Here is a 23,030-nt window from a genome sequence, read left to right on the forward strand (position 1 = left end):
CCCTATCTAGTGTGGCAGATTGTATTTTCCAAAGGTAGCTGTAACAAAATCTTATGACCCACGTCTACGTCTAAAACCTTTCCACAAGCCTATTAAAAGGTAGAATCTGGGGGATCCCTGGGTGGCTCAGTGGTTTAGCGCCTGCCTTTGGCCCAGAGCGCGATCCTGGAGTCCCAGGATGGAGTCCCATGTCGGGTTCCCAGCATGGAGCCTGCTTCTCCCTCCTCCTGTGTCTCTGACTCTCTCTCTCTCTCTCTCTCTCTCTCTCTCACAAATAAATAAATAAATCTTACAAAAAAAAAAAAAACAATAAAAGGTAGAATCTGTGTCTCCTCCCTTTGAAGTTGGGTAGACCTTTGTGAAAGCCTCAGCCAGGAGTCCATCAGAAGAGATGCAATGTGACTCCTGAGATACAACTGTAAAAGTTCTATGTACTTCTGCCTTGCTCTTGTGGAACCCAGCCACTATGTGATAAAGCAGCACCTCCCTCTTCCTGTGGACAAGTCAACGTGGAAAGGAACCGATAGCCAGCACCAACTTGCCAGCCACGTGAATGTGCCATCTTGGAGGTGGACCCTCTGGCCCCAGGGGAGGCACCCCAGCAGGCACTACTGTGTGGATCAGAGATGAGCAGTCCTGCCCAGCTGTGCTCAAACTGCAGATTTGTGAGCAAATAAAGGACTATTGCTATTTTAAGCACTGAGTGTTGGGATAGTTTGTTAAACAGCAATGATAACTGGAACAAGTATACAGCTTGTTCCTCATGGAATTCATCATAGAAGTTCAACAGCATGTGAACTGATCTATAGTTATTCAATAAGACACATCCACTGAGCATGTACATGGCTGTAACAACAATGTCAAACTGCCATAAAAGTTTCTAAATGCTTATCTTCAATTTCTCTGTTTATCTCATGGAGAACTTGTGGTATTCTACAGACTACACTTTGAGAGGCATGGCCTTTAAAACATTTCTGGGCCGAGCCCATTGTCATTCACCTCTGCATCCTCCCAAATACCTGTTAGAATTCCCGGAAATAGGAAGAATTCAGTAAATGTTATGGACTGAATAGAACACCCCAAGAAAGCCATGGCTGAAAGCTAACTCTCTCATTTTATAGATGGCAATGTGACAGTCCAGAGAGATGAAAGGATGCATTCGGTATCATGGGATAAGCTAGTGGTAGAGCCATGAAACCTTCTAACCTAGGCTTTGCCAACCCAACTACCTACATATAAAGAGGGTGTAAGACAATATACAAGGAAAGAGGCTGGTGAAAAGAAAGGCAAGTGTACAGATGCCCACGTAAGGGGAGGGGCAGCTGCCAGCTGACTGCCACCAAGTGAGGGCAAATGAAGACCAATGTTCAGTATGTATGTATGTATTTATTTATTTAAGATTTTATTTATTCATGAGAGACACAGAGAGACAGAGGGGGGGCGGGCAGAGACACAGGCAGAGGGAGAAGCAGGCCCCATGCAGGGATCCCGATGCAGGACTCGATCCCGGGACTCCAGGATCATGCCCTGGGCCGAAGGTGGTGCTAAACCCCTGGGCCACCTGGGCTGCCCAAATGTTCAGTTTTTGTTTTTGCTTTTTTAAAGATTTATTTATTTATTTATGATAGACAGAGAGAGAGAGAGAGAGAGAGAAAGGCAGAGACACAGGCAGAGGGAGAAGCAGGCTCCATACCAGGAGCCTGACGCGAGACTCGATCCCGGGCCTCCAGGATCACGCCCTGGGCCAAAGGCAGGCGCCAAACTGCTGAGCCACCCAGGGATCCCCAAATGTTCAGTTTTTAAAAAGAAGCTGGAGAATTCAAGTTTCTAGACACTGTTTCTTACTTTTTAATATGCTATCTAGATAAGCAAATATGTTTGCGTGCTAGATTTTGTCCAGCAGTCCAACAATTTGTAATTCCTGAGCACCTCCCACTTACAGGTAAAGAAACTAGGGCCCTGAGAGGTTATAGATTTAACATAGAACATACAAGAAGTGGTGAGGTTATTTCTGACTTGTCCAGGAATTTGATGATGATGATGATCATTGGTAAAACCAACACTCACTGAATACCTACTATGGGCAAGACACTAGGCTAAGCACCTGGACTTACAATCTCATTTAATCCTTTCAACAGTTTTAGAAAGTAGGAACCAGGATTTCCTCTTTTTACAGATCCAACAAGAGACCTGGAGAAGCTAAGTAACTTGCCAAAAGTATAGAGTAAGTAAGCAGTAGGTCTGTGTTTAAACCAAATGTTCACAAGGGAAATGGGTTTTCTACCATTCATCATCATTTCACTGTCCCTTTAGCAGCCTATCAAAGCTCCCAGGTTCAGTTTTACCTGGAATGGCTAGAAAAATCCACCCTTTCACATGTATCCATCACTTCAAGCCAGTGGCAACAATCCGAGGGTGAACTGTTTCTTGTCCCCTAGAGTCCGAGTGACGCTGAGCCTGTGCACTGCTCATCCTTCCCAACCACTGCCTCCCCAGACGGGCAGGGTGTGTCTGCAGCTAGAGCAGTGAGAGCAGCAGCTTGTGCCACAGTGTTAGGATCCCCCAGCATCCTTTGCTAAAGAGAAGGGAAGTACAGGACTGAGAGGTGGGAGGTGCCTGAGGAAAATCGGTTAGACCTGTCATTTCAAACTATGTTCAATGGATCCCTTGGAGATGCTGCAGCTGGGAGCTGAGCCAGGGGTGTCCTGACAAGAGGGGCTCCGATTTCTTCTTTGCCATACATTCATTAGGCTTTCAAGTAAGATTATAAGACAAGTGTTCTACTGCTAAAAAAAAAGAAAAAAAAATCTAAGAACCAATGATCTAAGCCAACCTCTTGACTGCATTTTTTTAAAGACAGACCCTATAATTTGATTTGCAATTATAACAATAATAAAGGCACATAGCAAAAGATTTAAATAGTCAAAAGGGTATACAATAAAAAATATAAATCTCTCCCCACTCCCAATCTCTATTCCTATTCCCTAGAGATAACTACTATTAACATTTTCTGAGTAATCCTTTCAGAATTTTTAATAAGGAAACCAAACCCCTGAGGTTGGCTTATTTGAGATTATTCAGCCAAGGCTATGTACTGAATATCATGCTTCTGGCATTTCTCTCCCTCTTTCTAACTTGCAAAAGTGTCAAATGTTTCCATAGTAGATTGCAAACTCTCCCCATCCACCTGTAGCTTCAGAAACCATACATGACACATCTTCTGGCCTCACGCACAAAACAGGAAGCTTTCGTGTCTTTTCTCATGTGACCATATTTTCCCATGGTCTTCATTTCATATGGTGGAAAAACAACCAGAGTCACATCCTCAAATGGCCAGTGTCCAAGCCAGGATCAGCAGCTGGAAAGTGCACGCTCAGTGAGAGTCTGAGCCACTGGATGGGAACTCAAGCTTGAACCCAAATCCTAGAAGGGGCAACATCTCTGTACCATTGGCTCCTCTCTGGGCAACTGTCAACCTCTGAGGACCAGCCTCCTGGCCCTCAGGCTGCAGCCCCCAATTCCCAACCCTCCTGCCTGCTTCCTGTGCCTCATTCTGCATCCATCTGCAGTCGCTTTTCCTACATGCTTTCTATTCTGGACCCATCTTGTCTTCCCAGGAGTAAAGGGGTATATAAGTCCACTCGGCTGAACCCCTTGTCTTCCCAGGAGTAAAGGGGTATATAAGTCCACTCGGAGCCTCTTTCTTTCCTTGAGAAGACCCAAAGGGCCAATATTTATTGGGCTTTCCATGTGCCAGGCTCTGCTAGGCATTTTTTTCAAAAAAGATTTTATTTATTTATTCATGAAAGACACACAGAGAGAAAGGCAGAGACATAGGCAGGAGATGCAGGCTCCCTGAGGGGAGCCTGATGCAGGACTCGATCCCGAGACCCCGGATCACGACCTGAGCCAAAGGCAGAAGCTCAACTGCTGAGCCACCCAGGTGTCCCTGTGCTAGGCAATTTGCAGGCGTTAGCCTCACAGTATGCTGAAAAGCAGCACTAATTATTACCGCCCCATTTTACAGATAAGGAACGTGACCAGGAAGCTGGCACGGGAATGCAGGGCTAGCTGACCACGGCTCAGGGGAGGCATGCTCAAGTTCCAAAACTGGAGGGAGGGTTGCTTTTGGCCCCGAGGCTTCTGACGTCAAGCCTGCCCAGGACACTGCCCACATCGGGTTCTGGAAGGGGACAAAACACCCACGGTACCCCTGGCCTACTCTTGGTAATTCCCCTCCATTATCTAACAGCCTAGTCCTTTCTCAAGGCTCTTGAAGAGGACTCTGAGCAGAGAGAAGGCCTCAGATCTGTGAAAAAATTAATCCCATGTTACTTGTCAGCAGAGGTGCGGGCTCCCTGCTGTTGCCTAGGTTACATGCCTGTAGCTTAAGCCACTGCCAATCACTCCCCTATTTACCTTAATTAATCAGACTGGCGTGGCTCCCTCTGGCAGGGGTTCGGCCCTCCCCTCCTCGGGGAGAGGACTGAAGTACTGCTGCGGAGATGCAGCCCTGGAAGCCGGCATGGGTGGGAAGAGCACCTCAGAGGGGCCACCTGGAACCACGGCGGGGAGAAGAAACGTTCCCTGTCAACGGCGTTCACTTGCCCAGAAATTTCGGCTAGAGCTCAGGAGGCAAAAATGCGCTGCCAGGCAGGGCATAATTATAAGTTGTATGATTCAGGTTAACCAAAAGAAAGGCATGAGGCCTGAGCAAACAGCTGTCTCATATGCAAAGGGCCTCATTTCACTTGTTATGCTTTTAAAACTTACACAAGCAGGAGGTGGAGGGGGGGTGGGAAGCCCCTCGGTCTTCATACTGCAGAGGATTTGTTTTGTAAGAAACACACTCTGCCGGCTGACCTGAATCGGAGTGTGGACTCTACCTGCGTTTCAGGCTTTCCATTCTTTCCTCTCTTGGTGTGCATTTTAGTTTTCTAAAAGAGTCACAGATGACGGGACATGAGGCACTTACTGGGTCACTGTCTGAAATGTGTCAGGGCTCACAGAACACAAAATTTACAGACCTATTAACTTCAGCCTCCTTGCCAGATAGAAATGGACACAGACACACCCACATAAGCCCTTGGACTTGGAAAGCCTGAATGCAGCCAAGTCACATAAAGAAGCCCAGGATTCTGTTAAGTCCCACACTGATCCCTCTGTGCTTCACTTGTAGCCTCATTGACAGGATTTAAATATCTGTCCAGGTTGGCTATCACGTCACCAGTCTGAGTTGTTGCTCTCCTTTTAAGGCACAGAAGTGAGCAACACAAGTTGCTTCCAGCAAGTGAATCCTGACTGGCCATATGATGTCCCAGGGGCTGTGACTTTACATGTGACCCTGAGCAGGGTACCTATTGACCAGGTCTCGGTTTCTTCAAATAAGGGGAAGCAGAAACCTGCCCTAGAGACTTCATTGGCTGTATGGAGGCTCAAAGGAGACCACGTATGTATATAATAAAGCATTCTGTGATTATGAAGGGACAGGCATGTGGATGTGGCCATCATCACCGTCTGAACCCATGAAACCAGTGGTCTCACATTGTTTAGTTAAGGATGTGGAAATCACTCTGCCCATCTGCTACTTGTTTGCAAAAAGTCTGCTGAGTCTGTGGGTCCAGGCCATCTTCAGCCTCATCCTGCCCTTGTCTTAGGCAAAATAAGGCTAAGTTCAGTTGACTCGGTAACTGGTTATCAAGTCACACAACCAGACTGGAGCTAGATCAAAGCCTTGCATGAGGAAGACATGCTACACCATTCCAACTTTGAGATTCACCACAGGAAACTGATGGATGAGTTAGTGATGGCTGGAAGATGGGCAACACAGCTCTGGTTAGACAGGAAAGCTCCCAGTGTTGAGCCAGAGAGCAGACAGGAGCAGCCCAGGTCACATGCAGTCACACAGAGGAATCAAGTATGTTCTGAGAGTTGGGATCACATGAGCCCCACCAGAGACCTCAGCCAAGTCACCCTGCTTTGGGGGAGCAGTGTAGCCTCTGACAGGAGAAAGAGTAGGGTCCCTGGACTCCAGATCTGGGGAGTCAGCATCCTCATTTGGTAAGACACTTGGACTTCCTACAGTAGCTTCAGTGCCTGAACTCTCTCCTTCCTTCAGACAAGGGCCACCTTCACCTGGGCGTCCCCTTTGGTCTCCTGGCCCACAGCCCAGCTTCTTTTGTCCTCTGCCAGTCTGGCCCTAAGTCGTCTCCCCACAGATATCCCAGTGTCCTGTCTGCCTAGTCTGTGCCAGCTCCCTCCCCTCTTCCTGTCCTACCATCCTGCATCCACTCACTGTCAGAGGCCCACAGGTGGCCTGACTTAGGCTGTGGAAGCCTATCAGGCTCAGCTCAGGGACTCTACTGAGTCCCTGCCACATCCAGTTTGGCCCTGTTCCCCTTCCCACGGTCTCACCTTTCTGGTCCAGGCGGCTTTTAAAGTCCTTCCAATACCACACAGAGGAGGAAGCACATCACAAGGTACCAAGTGGCTCTGGCATGTTACAGACCCCTCTTTTGGACCACCAAATAATTCAACAAGGTTGTTGGGATTTTTTGTTTTTGTTTAAATAATATATTCATGGAATCCAATAAGAGAGCCAATATTGTTGGGATATAATATAAAAGTTCCTGGAAAAGAACAATAACGGCTAACATTTATTGAGTTTCATAATTTTTAAGCCCCTGCTTAAAAACTTCCAATAATTTCCCATCACTCTTAAGATTAAACCAAACTTCTTAACATTCTCAGGAGGTCCTAAATGGCCTGGTCTCTGCCTATCACTCCAGCACATCCTACATCATGCTCCCCTCGGTCTCAGAACTCTGGACACTCCTGAGTTCCTCAAAGACACCTCACGTTTCCTGCCATGAGGCCTCTGTGCATGCTATTTCCTCAAGAAAACTTGTTACACCCTGTTCCCACTCCACTACATTAACTTCACATTTCAGCTCAGATGCCATTCCTCCGAGAAGCCTTACTTGACTTCTCAATCAAGGCTTCTGGCAAACACAGCAATCCTATTCTTCACAGCATTAAGTTAGTCAGCAGACTTTTATTTGAAGTGATTATTTAATTAATGCATATCCATGCCTGTATTATAGGCTCCCGAAGGGCAGGGGTAGTATCTGTTCTGGCTCACCTGGCAGTGCAGCAGACACATGGGTGCTCAAAAACCGCTGGCTGAATAAACTGAATGGATGAATAGGTGCATATTATGTGCTAGTCTCTGGAATGAGTCCCTCTCAATGTATTATCTCTTTTATCCTCAAAACAACCCTTTAAGGTGGGTACAATTATTAAGTCCAAGTGACACACAGTAGCTAAAATTTTATAAGGATTTGGTAATTGGCCCAGGGCCACAGACATAGCAAGTGGTAAAGTCAGGACTTGAACCTAGGTCTGTCTGACTCCAATCAATGCTTGTACTCTTTACTCTGCAAAACTTGATCCCAGCAAGCAGTAGAGGACATCTCAAATAAACTCCCTTTGTTTTAGAGTATAAACTTCGCCAGTGAGTGAGCACAGGGAAAGGAGAATTTTCTTCTCTCCACACGCATGGATCTGAGCCACAGAAAGATAAGACAGTGCAGATTCTTCATATTTTCCCAAATGAATTCTAGCTAAGTTCCCTGGGAATCTCTCAATAATTCCATCTCCCACCTCTCCTTTCTAGAGTGCTCTGGAGACCTACGATAGAGTATAATTTGTGAGAAATAAATCTGTGGGTTACAACACTGACATTTTAGGACTGAGTTGTTATACCGCCTAACATTACCAATAAGAATGCAATTCTAGGGAGCTTGGTGGGTACAATTCTAGGGAGCCTGGGTGGCTGAGTGGTTGAGCATCTGCCTTTGGCTCAGGTCGTGATCCTGGGGTCTTGAGATCAAGTCCCTCATCAGATTCCCCACAGGGAACCTGCTTCTCCCTCTGCCTATGTCCCTGCCTCTGTCTCTCATAAATAAATAAATAATTAAAAAAAGAAAAAAGAATGCAAATCCACAATCACACACCAACATGATTCCTTGAATAGATTTTCCTGGATAGAACTTAATATTCTCTGGCAACCTTTATGAACTTAAGAATGTCCTAAGCTACTGAAATGTGCCAATTTGTCTATTGTCTCTTCCCTTTCGATGCTGGCATCTGGTTCTCTCTAATCCAAATATGCTGTCTTGTCTGAAGGGGAAGCTATCCCTTCTGTGCTTGGACATTGTTTGTTGAACTTCTTCGGCTTCTCTGGAGGTGTAAATGGGCTTATAGAAATCTGAAGCTCCATGAGTAGGGTGGCCCTATGACACTGTAGTGTTTGGTGGACTGTAATGTCAATGGCCTGTGCTGCTCCTGACATCTAAAATTACCTCATGGGTGAACATCTCAGGAACATCTGTTCCCTCACAAGATGCTTGGCCAAGCTTGCTTTGGTGGTGGAGTCTGATAGTTGCATTATTGCATGAAGTATCTGACCTTGCTAATAACTACTCAAGCTACAAACTTGCTGAATGAAAGTCACCATGTTTTCAGCAATTATCTGGCTCTGTGCAAAAATGTTAATTTCATGCTTTGCAAACCCATCTTTTGTAAAAGACCAACTTGCCTATAAAAATTGCTTTTGACAATCCCAAGATAATCTTTAGGGGAAAGAAAAAGTAAAAAAAAAGGGGGGGGTCTCCATTTAATCAGTTTCTACAACCTTCTATCACTCAAGACTTTTTTTTCATGACAAAAGAGAGGTGTTAACAGGAAGGGTCACCAGGAGGCAGAGAAAGAACCAAATCAATGATGACTAATTTCTAAGGATGCTAAAGCCCTTGCAGGCTCACTGTGCATTGTGCTTCTTTAGGTGGATTGAGTTTGAGAAGCCTGGGAAAGTCACATGCTTCACACTGACTGACCTAAGCATCTCAGCCTTAGTGGACCCATAGGGATGCTCTGGTCTGAACAGTTCATTCTCCTGGCAAGAAAAAGGAGGTCCAGAGAGGAGCCGTCCTGCCAGGCTCCCACAGAGGTCAATGCCAGAATCAAGAATCCAACCCAGGGCCCCTGACTTCCCAGTAGTGCACATTCCAGCAAGACATGGCACTAGGACAAAGAGAAAATTTTTTAAAAATTTTATTTATTTATTTGAGATAGAGGGAGAGAGAGAGCACGAGCAGGGCAGAGGGAGAGGGAGAAGCAGACTCTCACTGAGCCTGGAGCCTGATGTGGGGCTTGATCCCAAAACCCTGGGATGACGACCTGAGCCAAAGGCAGACGCTTAACCAACTGAGCCACCTAGCTGCCCCACAAAGAGAAAATATGAATCTTTCCTTCAGAGGTTCAAGAGTGACTCCAGCCATGCTCTTGCCCTGAGACTTCCTAAAATGCTGTGTGTTCCATGATATCTACCAGATGGTGTGATTCAAGATGTAGGTCTTCAGCGTTCACTAGCAATGCTTCTCAAACAGTGACTTTGCTTTATCTTACTCATGATATCTCAAATCTTACTTTCCACTCTATAATGGAGGTCTTAACTTTATAATATAAAAGTAATGTTTCTTTCCCTTCTTCTCCAAATAGTTTGAGTAAACCTGATGCTTCTGGAAGGTGTGCCTTATTGTTCCAACATGCACTCATGGCATCAAAACCCATTCATAGGCAAAGAGCTGATTAACTACCATATCAGCAGGTGCTAAGCAGGTAGACCAAAGAGCTAGGCAATGGGCTGTGGGGTCCAGGAAAAGGGAAGAAAAATCAGTTAAAGTCTGGAGCAAGGTTCTCCAGAAGGATGGATAAATTTTTTTTTTAAAGATTTTATTTATTCATGACACACACATACACACACAGAGAGAGAGAGAGAGAGAGAGAGAGAGAGGCAGAGACACAGGAAGAGAGAGAAGCAGGCTCTACCCAGGGAGCCCGATGTGGGACTCCATCCTGGGACTCCAGGATCAGGCCCTGGGCTAAAGGTGGAGCTAAACTGCTGAGCCACCTGGGCTGCCCAAATTTGTTGTTTTTAATGAGAGTCCTTAATTGTACTTTCCCTGACTGTAGATTATATATATATGGTTTTTTTTTTTTTTTTTTTTTTTGAAAAGAGGAAAGCACAGAGAAGAAAATTTAAATACCCTACAGGAAACTGGGAAAAATGGTGCACAGGACCTCTTTGTAATGTTTTTACAACTACATGTAAAATCTATAATTATCTCAAAATAAAAAATGTAATTTAAAAAATCCTCCCTAATCCCACCAGCCAATAATAACCACTGTTGATAATTCTGTGGTTACCCTTTTTATCTTGTTTCAATGCATGTGTCTAAAATCTGAAATCTGAAGACCTAATTGGAGGTCTGGAACCAGCTTTCTTTACCTGTCATTGTGTCAAGAGAAATTTCCTATTATTAAAAGTTCTTTGAAAGTATTTTCAAAGGGTACATTATATTCTATTACATGGGTGAATCATATCCCCTACTGCTGGACATTTAATTGCTTTCAATTTTCCACTATTACATTTTTTCATGTTATATATATTTTACTACAATAAAATTTTTTTGTAAGTTTCAATAAACATCCTATCCATCTCACATTTCTGATTACCGTCTCAAGCTGGACTCCTGGAGCAAATTCCTGGCTCTCTTTTTTTTTTATCAACATGTGACTCGCGTCACATGTTGATAACAAAGTTCTTTGCTGATAGAGGGAAGTGGGCAACATTTTTTTTTTTTTAATGAGGCTGAAAAATATCTTAGAAAAACTCCAGGTGACTGCAAAGTGCCTAATTGGTGATTTTCAAATACAGGGCCATCTGGGAGCCAGGTAGGAGGATCCAGAAAACCCACAAACCCACCTGCCTGCAAACTGGGGTGGGTGCCTCATCCAGCTGTCATGCTCTCCTTGCATCTCAATACAAAATGATCTTTGGAGAGAGACACACTAAACCAGGACATATGGGACTGTCTTTTGTAAAAAGAGGTTGTTCACTCTTCTCCTAGGAGGGTAATAGCTTGGGAAATATGCATAAACCATTGCTGCTAGGATATAAACAGCACGAAATTATCCAAACTTGGAGCCATTAAAGATGCACATTGTGAATTTAGAATCAAAACACTCTATAAATTTATAGCAAATCTGCACATTGAAAAATCAGTCTGCAGACTATAAAAGCAGTTGTTGGTTGAAAGCTTTTGCAAATGCTCCTGACTACACTTCTGGGGTGGGTACAAGGTATGAGAGCAATGGGTTTCTCTCAAGGAAGGCTTCATTGACATCTGGAAACAAAGCAGCTCTGAGATGCCTTCCAAGGAGGTCACTTTCTTCCAAGGTCTGATGTTCTCCACTACTGGTTCTACCATTTTTCTGGAAGTGATATGGTGAAGTTCTCTGTCATAAGCCTAAAGACTACCTGAGACCTGACTGGTTCTTTCATACGTTGGGGAGTGAGATAAAAAATAAGGGCTTGGACAAGTTACCATAAGGCTCCTTACATCCCTTCCCGAAATATAAATATTGCCAACAAGGGAAGACATGTAAGGTTTGGAAAACTCACTGAGAACTCTTTGTCTTCAGAAATTATACTTGCTGATTATTTTTCAGTGTTTCCCTTAAAGAAGAGTGATAAAAACCTACCTACCACAACTCTTCCCCACCCCTGGAATAAGGTCAGGGAGGGAGCTGTGAGTGGAGGTCCCCTTGGCGGTCACTTCTGCCCACTGGAGGTCAGAAGAAAGTCTCCTCTTTGACAGATGACATGTGTGCTTGCAGCATTTGGCTGTGGTTTCAGGTACTCCCTAAAAGCTGAGAGGGGGTCTATACTGCTCAGAAATGGAATTAATTTCCTCTAGGGAAGGCTAAAACAAGTATTTGTTATCCTAGAGAGACTAAAGGGTCAAGGGGGACAGCCATAAAGCTTTTTCTCTTGTCTCTGTTCCTTGGTATTCTAATACTTCCACCTCACTTTAAAAAATGTTATTTGCCAACCTATTATTTTGAACAATTTCAAAGAAAAGCTGTATGAATAATAAAAAGAACACCAGTATACCCTTCACTTAGCTTTACCAATTATTAGTATTTTATCACACTTGCTTACCAACCTCTCTATACATTTTTTGCTGAATCATATGAAAGTAAACTGCAGACATCATGATGCTTAACCCTAAGTACTTCAGCATCCATTTCTCAATCAAAAGAACATTCCCTATATAACCACAATTCCATTATCATATTGATACAAATTATCTAATTTACACTCTGTATTCAAATTTTCCCTCAAATCATTATATTTTTTAAGATATATTTATCTGAGAGAGAGAGAGAGAGAGAGAGAGAGAGAGAGGAGGGGCAGAGGGAGAAAGAGAGAAATCCTCAAGCAGACTTCCTGAGCCCAATGCAGGTCTCGAACCCAGGACCCTGAGATCATGACCTGAGCCAGAAAAAAGTCAGATGCCCAACCCACCGAGCCCCCCAGGAGGCCCCCATCCAAATTACTTTTATTAATTTCTTAACTGGTACATAATTCACACAACATAAAATCTGCCCTTTTAAGTGCAGTGGTTTTTAATATTCTCACCACATTGTGCAATCTTCATCACTAATTCTAGATCATTCTCATCACCCCCAAAAGGAAACTCTGTGCCATTATCAATCACTCCCCATTTCTTCCTCTCCCCAGACTTGGAAACCACTAACCTATGTTCTGTCTCTATGGATTTGCCTCTTCTGGACATTTTATATAAATGGTGGCCACATAATAGGTGTCCTTTGTGGCTGGTTTCTCACTTAGCATCAGGTTTCCAAGGTTCATTCATGGTGTAGCATGCGTCAGTACTTCATTCCTCTCTACAGCTTCATAATACCACATAGTATGGCTAAACCAAATTTTGTATATCTAGTCATCAGTTGATAGACATTTGAGTTGTTTTCACCCTGTGTCTGCTATGGATAATGCTGCTACGAACATTCACATATTAGTTTTTGTGTGACCATATGTTTTCATTTCTCTGGGGTAGACAGCTAGGAGTAGAATCACTAGGTCCCATGGGAACTCTGTGTTTAACCTTTTGAGGAAATGGGGACTGTTTTCCAAAGCGGCATCATCCTACAGTCTCACCAACAATGCATGAGGCTTCAGATTTCTCTACTTCCTCGCCAACACTTGTTACTGTTTGTCTCCAAAGTGCTTTTGCTGTTATTTTTTCCCTGTACCAGGATCCAATCAGGGATTCTGCATTGTATTTACTCATCATGTCTCTTTTGCTTTCTTTCATCTGGACCTGTTCCCCAACCTTCTTTTGCCTTTCCTGATGTTAGCATTAAAAGAATAAAAACAGTCTAGTCCAGAGTTGGTATTCATCTGTGATTGTGGTGGGTCCTAAAGCACCTTCCTCTTGCTCACCACATCAACACCTTAGGAGAGGTCTCTAGGTTGATGAGCACACTAACCTTGTACAAACTCTTGGTCAGAGCTTAGCAAAATGATCTTGTGCCTCTTAAGTGGGAAATGCTTCTCGATACCCTAAGGCTTCCGTTTGGCATCAGGAGGCATCTCAGGGGAAGGTGGCAGATTGGGCTGAGGTGGAGGAGAATGTGTCTGAGGGGCACAGTAGAATCTGGGCACCTGCCTTGAAGTGGCCCTCCACAACACCTGCCAGCTGGGTTGTCTTGAGCGCTGGAGTTAATTGGGGGCACTGAACTACAACAGGGGATAGCACTGCAGAGTGAGACCCACCGGCTCCACCACGGTAATGAGCTCTGACATGTATCACATCTCAGACTGTAGCTAATTAAATTCTCCACAGCTTCTCCAACAGCAAGGAAGACTTGCAGCACTCAGCTGCAGGGGGGCAGGATCAAGGATCCTGGGACCTACTCCTGGCTTAGCCACAGATCCTCTGCATGACACAAGGCAGGTAAATCAACTCCTCTGGGCCCTCCCTCATCTATAATGTGGGGTGGGGGGAACACATGTGAGGTTTCTTTAAAAGCTAAGAGTCTCTCATTCTAGACATTATACTGTCAGTTTATGTTACCGACAGTAACTCAGATGTGCTCTTGTCAAAGGGTGATAAATGCAAGAGCTAATGCAATATGGTGGCAGCCTAGCTACAGCACCACAATAGCACTAGTAACTCACAGGCGCTACCTCTTCACATTGTGTAGCACCTTATAGCTCTTCCACAAATGTTAGCTCACTTGTCCCTGCATGGGGTAGAAAGGGAACAAGTGATGGCGCCCATTTTGCATGTGAAGGTTTGCGGATCTAAGGTGAATTCATTCATTCTTGAATCATCACGAAGCATCTACATGTGTCAGGTGCTGTGTGGTAGGCCCTGGATGCACAACACTGAGCTCGACAGGTAGGAGTTTTCCCTCTTGAGCTTTTAGCTGGGTGGAAAGGACGATTAAACAAGCTACAACAACAAAATGTGAGCACCGCAGAACTCAGGGACCCACAGGAAGTCCATGCAAGGGGCTCTCACCTGGGCTAGTGGTTGGCCTCAGGTGGCCTTCATAGACCACATGACGTCTAGTCCTAGCCCAGGGCTCTTTGGGTCCTCTAAGGTGGAGCAGATATGCTTCAGGTAGTAGGAATAAGACTCTCACCTGAGGCCCACTTGGCTACTTGGAGAAAGGGCAACACAATGCTTTTTCAGGGATTAGAATATATTAGTGCTTAATACAGAGTTGCCGAACGAATGAACTCCAGTGCCCACGGGCCTCAGCTCCTGAAGAGACAAGAAATTAGGGCAAGGCTGCTAAGGGATGTTAGGTTTTGAGTCAACTTCCTTGGCTTCCCCTGCTGCATGACAGTGCCAAGGGTCAGCTCTCCCTCTTTCTGGGGCTCAGTTTCCCAGTCTCCCCACCTGCAAGGTGAGCATGTTGAATTAATGCTTGCTCTTTTGCTCAATCTACTTAAGGAGCTCTCAAAACTTTCTCTCTTCCTTTCTCAAACATCAAAAGACAAAGACAAAGCATGAATTGATGCATTTCAGTGGTGTCTCATAAAACGAAATTAATGGTGTCAGGAATCTTTAACTGACCTCTGAAGTCAAATTCTTCAAGGCTGATTGGCTGGACACAGCTGTTTAATAATGAGTAACCCCCCCCCCCCCCCCCCCCGCAACCTCATACTCCTTGGCAGTTAATAGGGTCATCCCATAACTCTTCCCATGAGAAGGAGAGAAGAGGGAACGGCCGGTGTCTACACTTTGCAAAGGCTTGTTCATAAAGCAATATTTATACATTCCCTTTAACCTGACATTGCATAAGATCTATTACCAGTTAATTAAATTGTTACTGTTTTATACATTGACTTCTGGTTGTGATCAGCATCTAAATTTACAGATCCACAAGTCTGCACTGACTTGCGTGAAGAAGCTAAATAATATTCACTTAAAAGAGCATTAAATTGTGCAGAACCATCATGAGCAATCAATAAAGGCTTCATGTTAAACAGAATTTAAAGAGATGGTATTTGCTACTTTACTCCCTTGAGAAACATATGCCTTTAAAAGTTATTTCCTATCCCTGAATTCCCTGAGACTACAGTGATTTTGACAATTTTCTGATTTGTTTAAAATGAACAATTATAAAACTTCGTTAGAGGCATTTGCATTCATCTAAAAGGGGGTGCGTCCTGGATCCTGCCACTGTCATAAAGGGAAAAGAGACAGGAGACTAATTAAGTAACAAAGCCTCAGCCAGAAACCTCGTTTCTAGAGGCATAATCTCCTTTGCCAGGCTCGGGGCAGATGACTGGCTGCATGCTTCCTCCTCGGCCTAATCCTCCCTCCTCCTCAGCAAGAAGCGTTCAGACAGTGTCTGGAATAATAATGTAATTACGGACAGCTCAAACACCTCATCCATGAAGGACAAGAATTTGGAGTCTTTCAAATCTGGGAAGGAGAATCAAAGGCACCAAAGGGTGGTTTCTTTTCGGGGGGCCGGAGGGGTTAGAATGGTCTTTCTCATTTTTTTTCCCCCACTAAAGCACACATGCTTCTCAGAAGGAAAGTAATTGCTTTTGACCAAGACATGATGGCTACTCAGGTCAAAGTGGCCTCTGCACTCACTCAAAAACGCAACCCCAAAACCTCAAGTATCTTTCCCCCAGTAAAAGCCAAATATGTTTTGTTTTCTTCCATCATGGTTCTTCTTTCAGTCTAGATCATAGAGTTCTCAATGTTGTGAAAAAAAAAAAAAAGATACAGGATTAATGGGCAAGGATTCTGTTTTATGAATCTTACATTCCCTGGATTTAGCACAGTGATAGCTACACAGAAGATGCTAAATAAATGTTTGCTGATTGGCATTAGTAATACTTCATGTTGCTTAAGTGAAATATAATTTTGCTCATTTCCATTTGGAAGAACACCATCTTGGGGAATACTCTGAGTACAGGTTCCCACTGCACATGTAAATATTGTTAAAAGACAAAAGCCAAAGACCATGGTCCAGAGCCATGATTTTCAAACAGCATTCCACAGAGGCTTATCAGTTAAACAGAGGTGACTCAGGAGTTGTGTTAGGGAGGGAAGAGGGCAGAGACTGCTGGGCCGCCAACCCCATCCCATGTCCATTTCAATGAAAACAACTCACTTCTATCTGTTTTCTGTGCTAGGCTTTTTTTTTTTTTTTTTTTTTTAAGATTTTATTTATTTATTTGAAAGAGAGAGAGAACACAAGTAGGAGGAGCTGCAGGCAGGGGCAGAGGGAAAAGAAGACTCCCCACTGAGCAGGGAGCCTGATGCAGGACTTGATCCCAGGGCCCTGAGATCACGACCTAAGCCAAAGGCAGATATTTAACCCACTGAGCCACCCAGGCAACCTTGTGCTAGGTTTTCACATAAAAGATCCTTTGAAGAAAAATGTCCTACAACTGGACATACACATAGTCTCCAAGTATCCCTCTACAAGATAATTACTAATTGCACAAGGAAAAATAGTAGCTTGACCCTAGAGAAACCTGGCATATATCATCTTAACACTGTTGATAATAACTCATCATGTACCTCTGATGTGGCACTGAGGGCACATGTCACTTCTATGGAATTCTTGCCCATGTGCATGAGAGACATCAGGCAAACCCAAATTGGGGGACATTCTACAAAACAATTGGTTATTCTTTTCAAAGTGTCAAAGTCACAAAACACAAAGAAGAGGCTGAAGAAACGTCACATATTGGAAGACACTAAGGAGATATATGACAACTAAACGTGATACGGGATCCTGGGATAGAAAAAAGAATACTAGTGGGAAAAACGGCAAAGTACAAATAAGGTCTGTAGATTGGTTAACAATATTATTTCACGGGGCACCTAGGTGGCTCAGTCAGCTGAGCGTCTGACTCATGATTTTGGCTCAGGTAATGATCTCAGGGTGGTGAGATCGAGCTCCGCATCAGGCTCCACACTGAGTGCAGACCCTGCTTAAGATTCCCTCTCCCTCTGCCCCTCCCCCCTCTAAAAATAATAATAACATCATTTAGTGGGTCTATATAATTTGTACTATGGTTATATAAGATGTTAACATTAGGGGAAGCTGGATGAAGGGAACAAAGGAATATTTTTGTAATATTTTTGTAAATCTAAAATTATTTCAAAATAAAAGTAAAAAAAGTTTATGAACTAAATAAACTTTTAAAAAATCACCATCTGAGAGAATTATAATTGGAATTCTGGATTGATCTTCAAATATGAAAAAAAAATATATAGAAAAATAACAGAACCTCTGTCATGCCAAGTCTGATTTAGGTATAAGTGTGAATTTTAATGTTATTCATTTTAAAAAACCTGACTGTCTGGCTTTTCCTGGCAATGCTCCCTAGAATAAAGACCAAGTAGTGATGAGAAGACCTCAAGCCAACATACATGGAAGAAGAAAAGCAGTTTGGACATACTGGGGAAGAGGCAAAAGGGGTGGGAGGGAAAAGAAAGATGGAAACTGGCTAGTGAATTAACTCAGGTTTCACCTATAAAATTCCTAAGAATTTTGCATTCTATTCCATAGCGTACTTATGGTTGTTTTCATATAAATGTTACAGTCATTCGCCTACTCCCAGACCATGTCAGAAGAGAAGGACCATGTTTATTCTGTGGATTCTCATACCTTCTGGTATCTATCCTAACTTCTAGAAGCATGGTGTTATAAGTGGCTGAGGAAATATTTATTAATTTTCATTATATCAGCATATTCAGTAGTACAAAGAAGTGCTTTAAGATTTTTTTTTTTTTACAGATTTAAAGCTTAAAAACACAAACATATCTGCAAAATCCTACTCATCCAGAAAACCTCATTCCCTAATGATATCAGATAAATGAAGCATTGCTCTACCAAGAAGTTGTGTTAAGACCTCAGGAAATTGGCATTGTACATATATTAGTTATGCATGAGAAAATAAAACCTGGCCTTTCTTTTTTTTTTTTTTTAAGATTTTATTTATTTATTCATAGACACAGAGAGAGGGGGGCAAAGACACAGACAGAGGGAGAAGCAGGCTCCACACAGGGAGCCCGATGTGGGACTGGATCCCGGGTCTCCAGGATCACACCCCAGGCTGCAGGCAGCACCAAACCACTGCTCCACCAGGGCTGCCCAAACCTGGCCTTTCTTTTTCTATTTTGAAAAGTATGGGTTTCGCAAATGCCCCATTGGTTCTTTTATTTATTTATTTATTTTAAGGAGAATATCTGAACTGCTGATAACAGATTACCTGTTTTTGAAGAGGTATTAAAATTCTGCATTTGGCCTTTCTTCCTTGGAAAGCGAGGATCCTTATTAAGGGTGTTTTTTGGTCCTCATGACACTCAATAAACGTTAAAATATTTGTTGTTTTAAATATAAAAGCAGGCAATTGCTTTCTCAGTCTTCATTCCTTTGTTTTTCTAGAACCTACACCCTGATCTTGTGGAGCTAGCCTTCTCCCAGTGTCAGTTCACACTGTTTAGGGGGGCTGGCCTCAGTTCCACAAGTAGAGAGCTGTCCCATACAAAGAGGATGGTATCTTCCTGACCACCATAAAAGGCTTAAAGAGTGGACACAGAGATTGGCTCAGTGATTCTGATTACAAAGATCAGAAGAGAGATTTTCTCCTTCTCCTGAGCTGCCAAGCTGAGGGAAGGAAGCGTTTTGCTATGGGAAGCCTCCTGCCACCAAGAGGGGGAAAGATGGCCTGAAGAGAAGCAACCAGCCCCCAGCACACATTACTGAAGACCTCAAGCTCCAGGATCCAGCCATGCCTGAAGGCAGTACTTCCCCAGTCTTTCTACTTAAAAATAATCCAAAAGTCCTTTTGCTTAAGCCCATTTGAAAAGAGTTTCTGTTATTTACAACTGGAAGAGTCCTAATACAAACATCTTTTAAAAAAAAATAGAGAATATTAGGAAGGCAGAGAGGAAGTGGGGCTTTCCAACCTCTAAAATTCAATTTTATACCCAGGTTCAGACAATTCTACTCAGATGAAAGGATAGTCAGGGGTGCTTGGGTGGCTCAGTCAGTTAAGCATCTGACTCTTGGTTTTAGCTCAGGTCATGATCTCGGGGTTGTGAAACTAAGCCTTATGTCATGTTCGGTGCTTAGCATGGAGTCTGGCTGGAGATTATCTCCCTCTCTCTCTGCCCCTCCCTCTGCTTGAGTACATGCTATTTCTCTCAATAAATAGAATCTTAAAAAAAAAAAAGTATAGTCATAAGGACAAGAAAGCATAAAGAAGTCAAAAGAAATTGGTTTTGAAGTTCAGCAAATGGAATTCAAAACTGACGAGAACTGACCAGATAAACAGCTCTGGGCAACTGCTAACCCTTTCTGAGCTTCCATTTTTACATGTCTAAAACGGGAGTGATAACTTCCCAGCGTTGTTATAAAAACCAGAGAGATAACAGATGACACAGAGAAGCAGTGCCTGGTCAAATAGGGTTATTTCTTTCCTTTGCTAGGACACAGATAAGGTGGCAGGGAAGGATGGCAGCATCTGGGTTCATGAGATGGCCAGTGAAGCCCACACATCAAAGTGCTAACATCGAAAACATCTGTGGTGAATGATGAAAAAAGGGGGAAGTCAAGCCATCCCATCCAAACAGTATGACAGTGTTTGAAGCTAAATATGTGAACTAGATACCTGATTATAAAATGCATCACAAATCCTCTCTCTTCCACGGCACTGTTTAGACTTCATATTGAAGAACACAATTACATTCGACTAATGGAACTTCTGGGAGCTGATGTGGCACTCAGTTTCCAAAAGCTGCCTCTCACCACACACCAAGAAAACCTCACCTATTTGGTAATATAAAATAATAATAAATACATGAAAGAAATGCAAAATAAATGGGAATGTATGAAATAAAATGAGATAAATCAAATTAATGAAAAAAAGTCTCAAACTGCAGGTCTAAGGTCACCTCCAATCTACAATGGACCATACACAGTACCTTTTTAAAACAATATAAACTTATCTTTCCAAATACTAAAAATCCAGAAAGTTCTTTTAAAGTTCCAGATGTCCAGTTTCTCTGGAATAACCACAAGGCCTGGTAACCTATCCCTGTGCTCCTATATGGCAGCAGTTGGCAGTAGCTGAGTTGCCAGTGGATGCCCCTTGAGATGAGGGGCCATATCCTCCAACCATCTGCTCTCTTCCCAACCTGACCCACTCTCTTACATAGGCAGGCATCACTCACGCAACTGGCCTCTAGAGCCCCTCTAGGAATTTGCATTTGCTGCCCATTAGAAGGGAGTAGATCTGGGATCTCAGGAAGGCATCCACCACCCTCTTCCTCTGTCAACCTCCCCACTCCAGAAGCAAAATTATAAGGGTTACTAAGAAAGGAAGACTTAGTGGTGGTGGATGTACCACTGAAATGTACTTTCAAAAAGAATGGCCATGCACAGTAACTTCTTGCAAGATACATCCACGAAGGCAAGAGAAACAAAAGCAAAAATGAACTATTGGGACTTCATTAAGATAAGAAGCTTTTGCACAGCAAAGGATACAGTCAACAAAACTAAAAGATAACCTACAGAATGGGAGAAGATATTTGCAAATGACGTATCAGATAAAGGGCTAGTTTCCAAGATCTATAAAGAACTTATTAAACTCAAAAGCAAAGAAACAAACAATCCAATCATGAAATGGGCAAAAGACATGAACAGAAATCTCACAGAGGAAAACACAGACATGGCCAACAGGCACATGAGAAAATGCTCCACATCACTTGCCATCAGGGAAATACAAATCAAAACCACAATGAGATACCACCTCACACACCAGTGAGAATGGGGAAAATTAAGAAGGCAGGAAACCACAAATGTTGGAGAGGATGCGGAGAAAAGGGAACCCTCTTACACTGTTGGTGGGAATGTGAACTGGTGCAGCCACTCTGGAAAACTGTGTGGAGGTTCCTCAAAGAGTTAAAAATAGATCTGCCCTACGACCCAGCAATTGCACTGCTGGGCATTTACCCCAAAGATACAGATACAATGAAATGCCAGGACACCTGCACCCCGATGTTTATAGCAGCAATGTCCACAATAGCCAAACTGTGGAAGGAGCCTCGGTATCCATCGAAAGATGAATGGATAAAGAGGATGTGGTTTATGTATACAATGGAATATTACTCAGCCATTAGAAATGACAAATACCCACCATTTGCTTCGACGTGGATGGATCTGGAGGGTATTATGCTAAGTGAAATAAGTCAATCGGAGAAGGACAAACATTATATGGTCTCATTCATTTGGGGAATATAAAAAATAGTGAAAGGGAATAAAGGGGAAAGGAGAAAAATGAGTGGGAAATATCAGAAAGGGAGACAGAACATGAGAGACTCCTAACTCTGGGAAACGGACTTAGGGGTGGTGGAAGGGGAGGTGGGCGGGGGATGGGGGTGACTGGGTGACAGGCACTGAGAGGGGCGCTTGATGGGATGAGCACTGGGTGTTATTCTATATGTTGGCAAATTGAACACCAATAAAAAATAAATTTATATTAAAAAAAAAGAGTGGCCGTGGTATGTGAATTATACCTCAATAATAAAGCTGTTGAAGAAGCATTGGAGAAGGCTGAAGAGGGGGAAAAGGGTAAAACGGGGAGAAACAGGAAGAGGAATAAAGGCTCCCTATAGGGCAAGGTCTTGACCAGACTATGATACTGACAAGGTCTACCCTTAATAACCCCCAAGCTTCCTTTTTAGCGTCCCTCTCCTAAAAAATAAAAGAAATCTGGTTTTCAGCCAGCCACAGAGGTGTGAAGTATGGGAAAGTAGAAGGTATACTAGATCCACAGTCAGGAAACCCCGATGTCATCCTTAGCTGTGTGACATTCTGTGAGTCAATCTGACTCTCTGTGTCTCCATGTCACTACTAAAATAAGGATGATAGTTCCTGAACTGCTTAGGGCAAGGATAGTTTTGAAATAATAGTAGAGACAAGAGATGTGAAAGCATTTTTTTTTTTTTTTTAACTGTAGAGGGTTGCACCATGTGCAACAAATACAGGACACTCATCATTATCTCTGCCCAATGCCTATGAGGGACATTAATGAATCACAACACTCACTATTGTAGCAAGTATTGGAACTGCTTACCCAAGAGCTCTTTTCCCCATCTGCCATGCTTACAAGGCCCAAATTTTGATATAGTCACCTATTTCCTTCACATAATTAACCAATGTATGTTGGTGAGTCTGTGCCAATTTTGGTGGTCTGATTTTCCTTACTAGACACTGGTTCAAAAATAGAATCAACTGAGCAGGTATTAATTAGTTGGGTTAGAAGCATGAGTTGGGGAAGGATTCCTTCACTAATTAAAGATGACAGAGAGAAAGAGCATACCACATAACTAAGAATATCAGTCTGGAATGATGAACACTAAGACACAATCCAGCAAATGTACTAGGAAGGAAAGGAGGAAGGAAGGAGTATCCTTTTGGGTATCAACAAAAAGGCAAGGTACAACAAGGGACAGAAAATTAGATCACCAGCAGACTTTTTGACAGTAACACTTTATGACAGAAGAAACGGGAATAACATATTCAAGATACTCAAGGAAGGAAAATAT

At 43.2% G+C, this 23,030-nt stretch overlaps 1 protein-coding gene across 8 annotated transcripts in view; it reads right to left on the reverse strand.

The window, feature by feature from the left end:
- GALNT10 (polypeptide N-acetylgalactosaminyltransferase 10) overlaps positions 1 to 23,030 on the reverse strand; it is a 216,585-nt gene that overhangs the window by 139,189 nt on the left and 54,366 nt on the right. The window contains exon 1 of one of the 8 annotated variants that reach the window (XM_072824413.1): positions 20,093 to 20,164. The exons of the other annotated variants lie outside the window; for them this stretch is intronic. Coding sequence (XP_072680514.1) covers positions 20,093 to 20,149 — 57 coding nt within the window. The 5' untranslated portion in view covers positions 20,150 to 20,164. Of the gene's footprint in view, positions 1 to 20,092; positions 20,165 to 23,030 lie in introns of those variants that run through there. 8 annotated transcript variants of the gene reach the window in all.

Source organism: Canis lupus, chromosome 4 (genome assembly GCF_048164855.1).
Source record: "Canis lupus baileyi chromosome 4, mCanLup2.hap1, whole genome shotgun sequence".
In the NCBI taxonomy this organism is placed as follows: domain Eukaryota; kingdom Metazoa; phylum Chordata; class Mammalia; order Carnivora; family Canidae; genus Canis; species Canis lupus.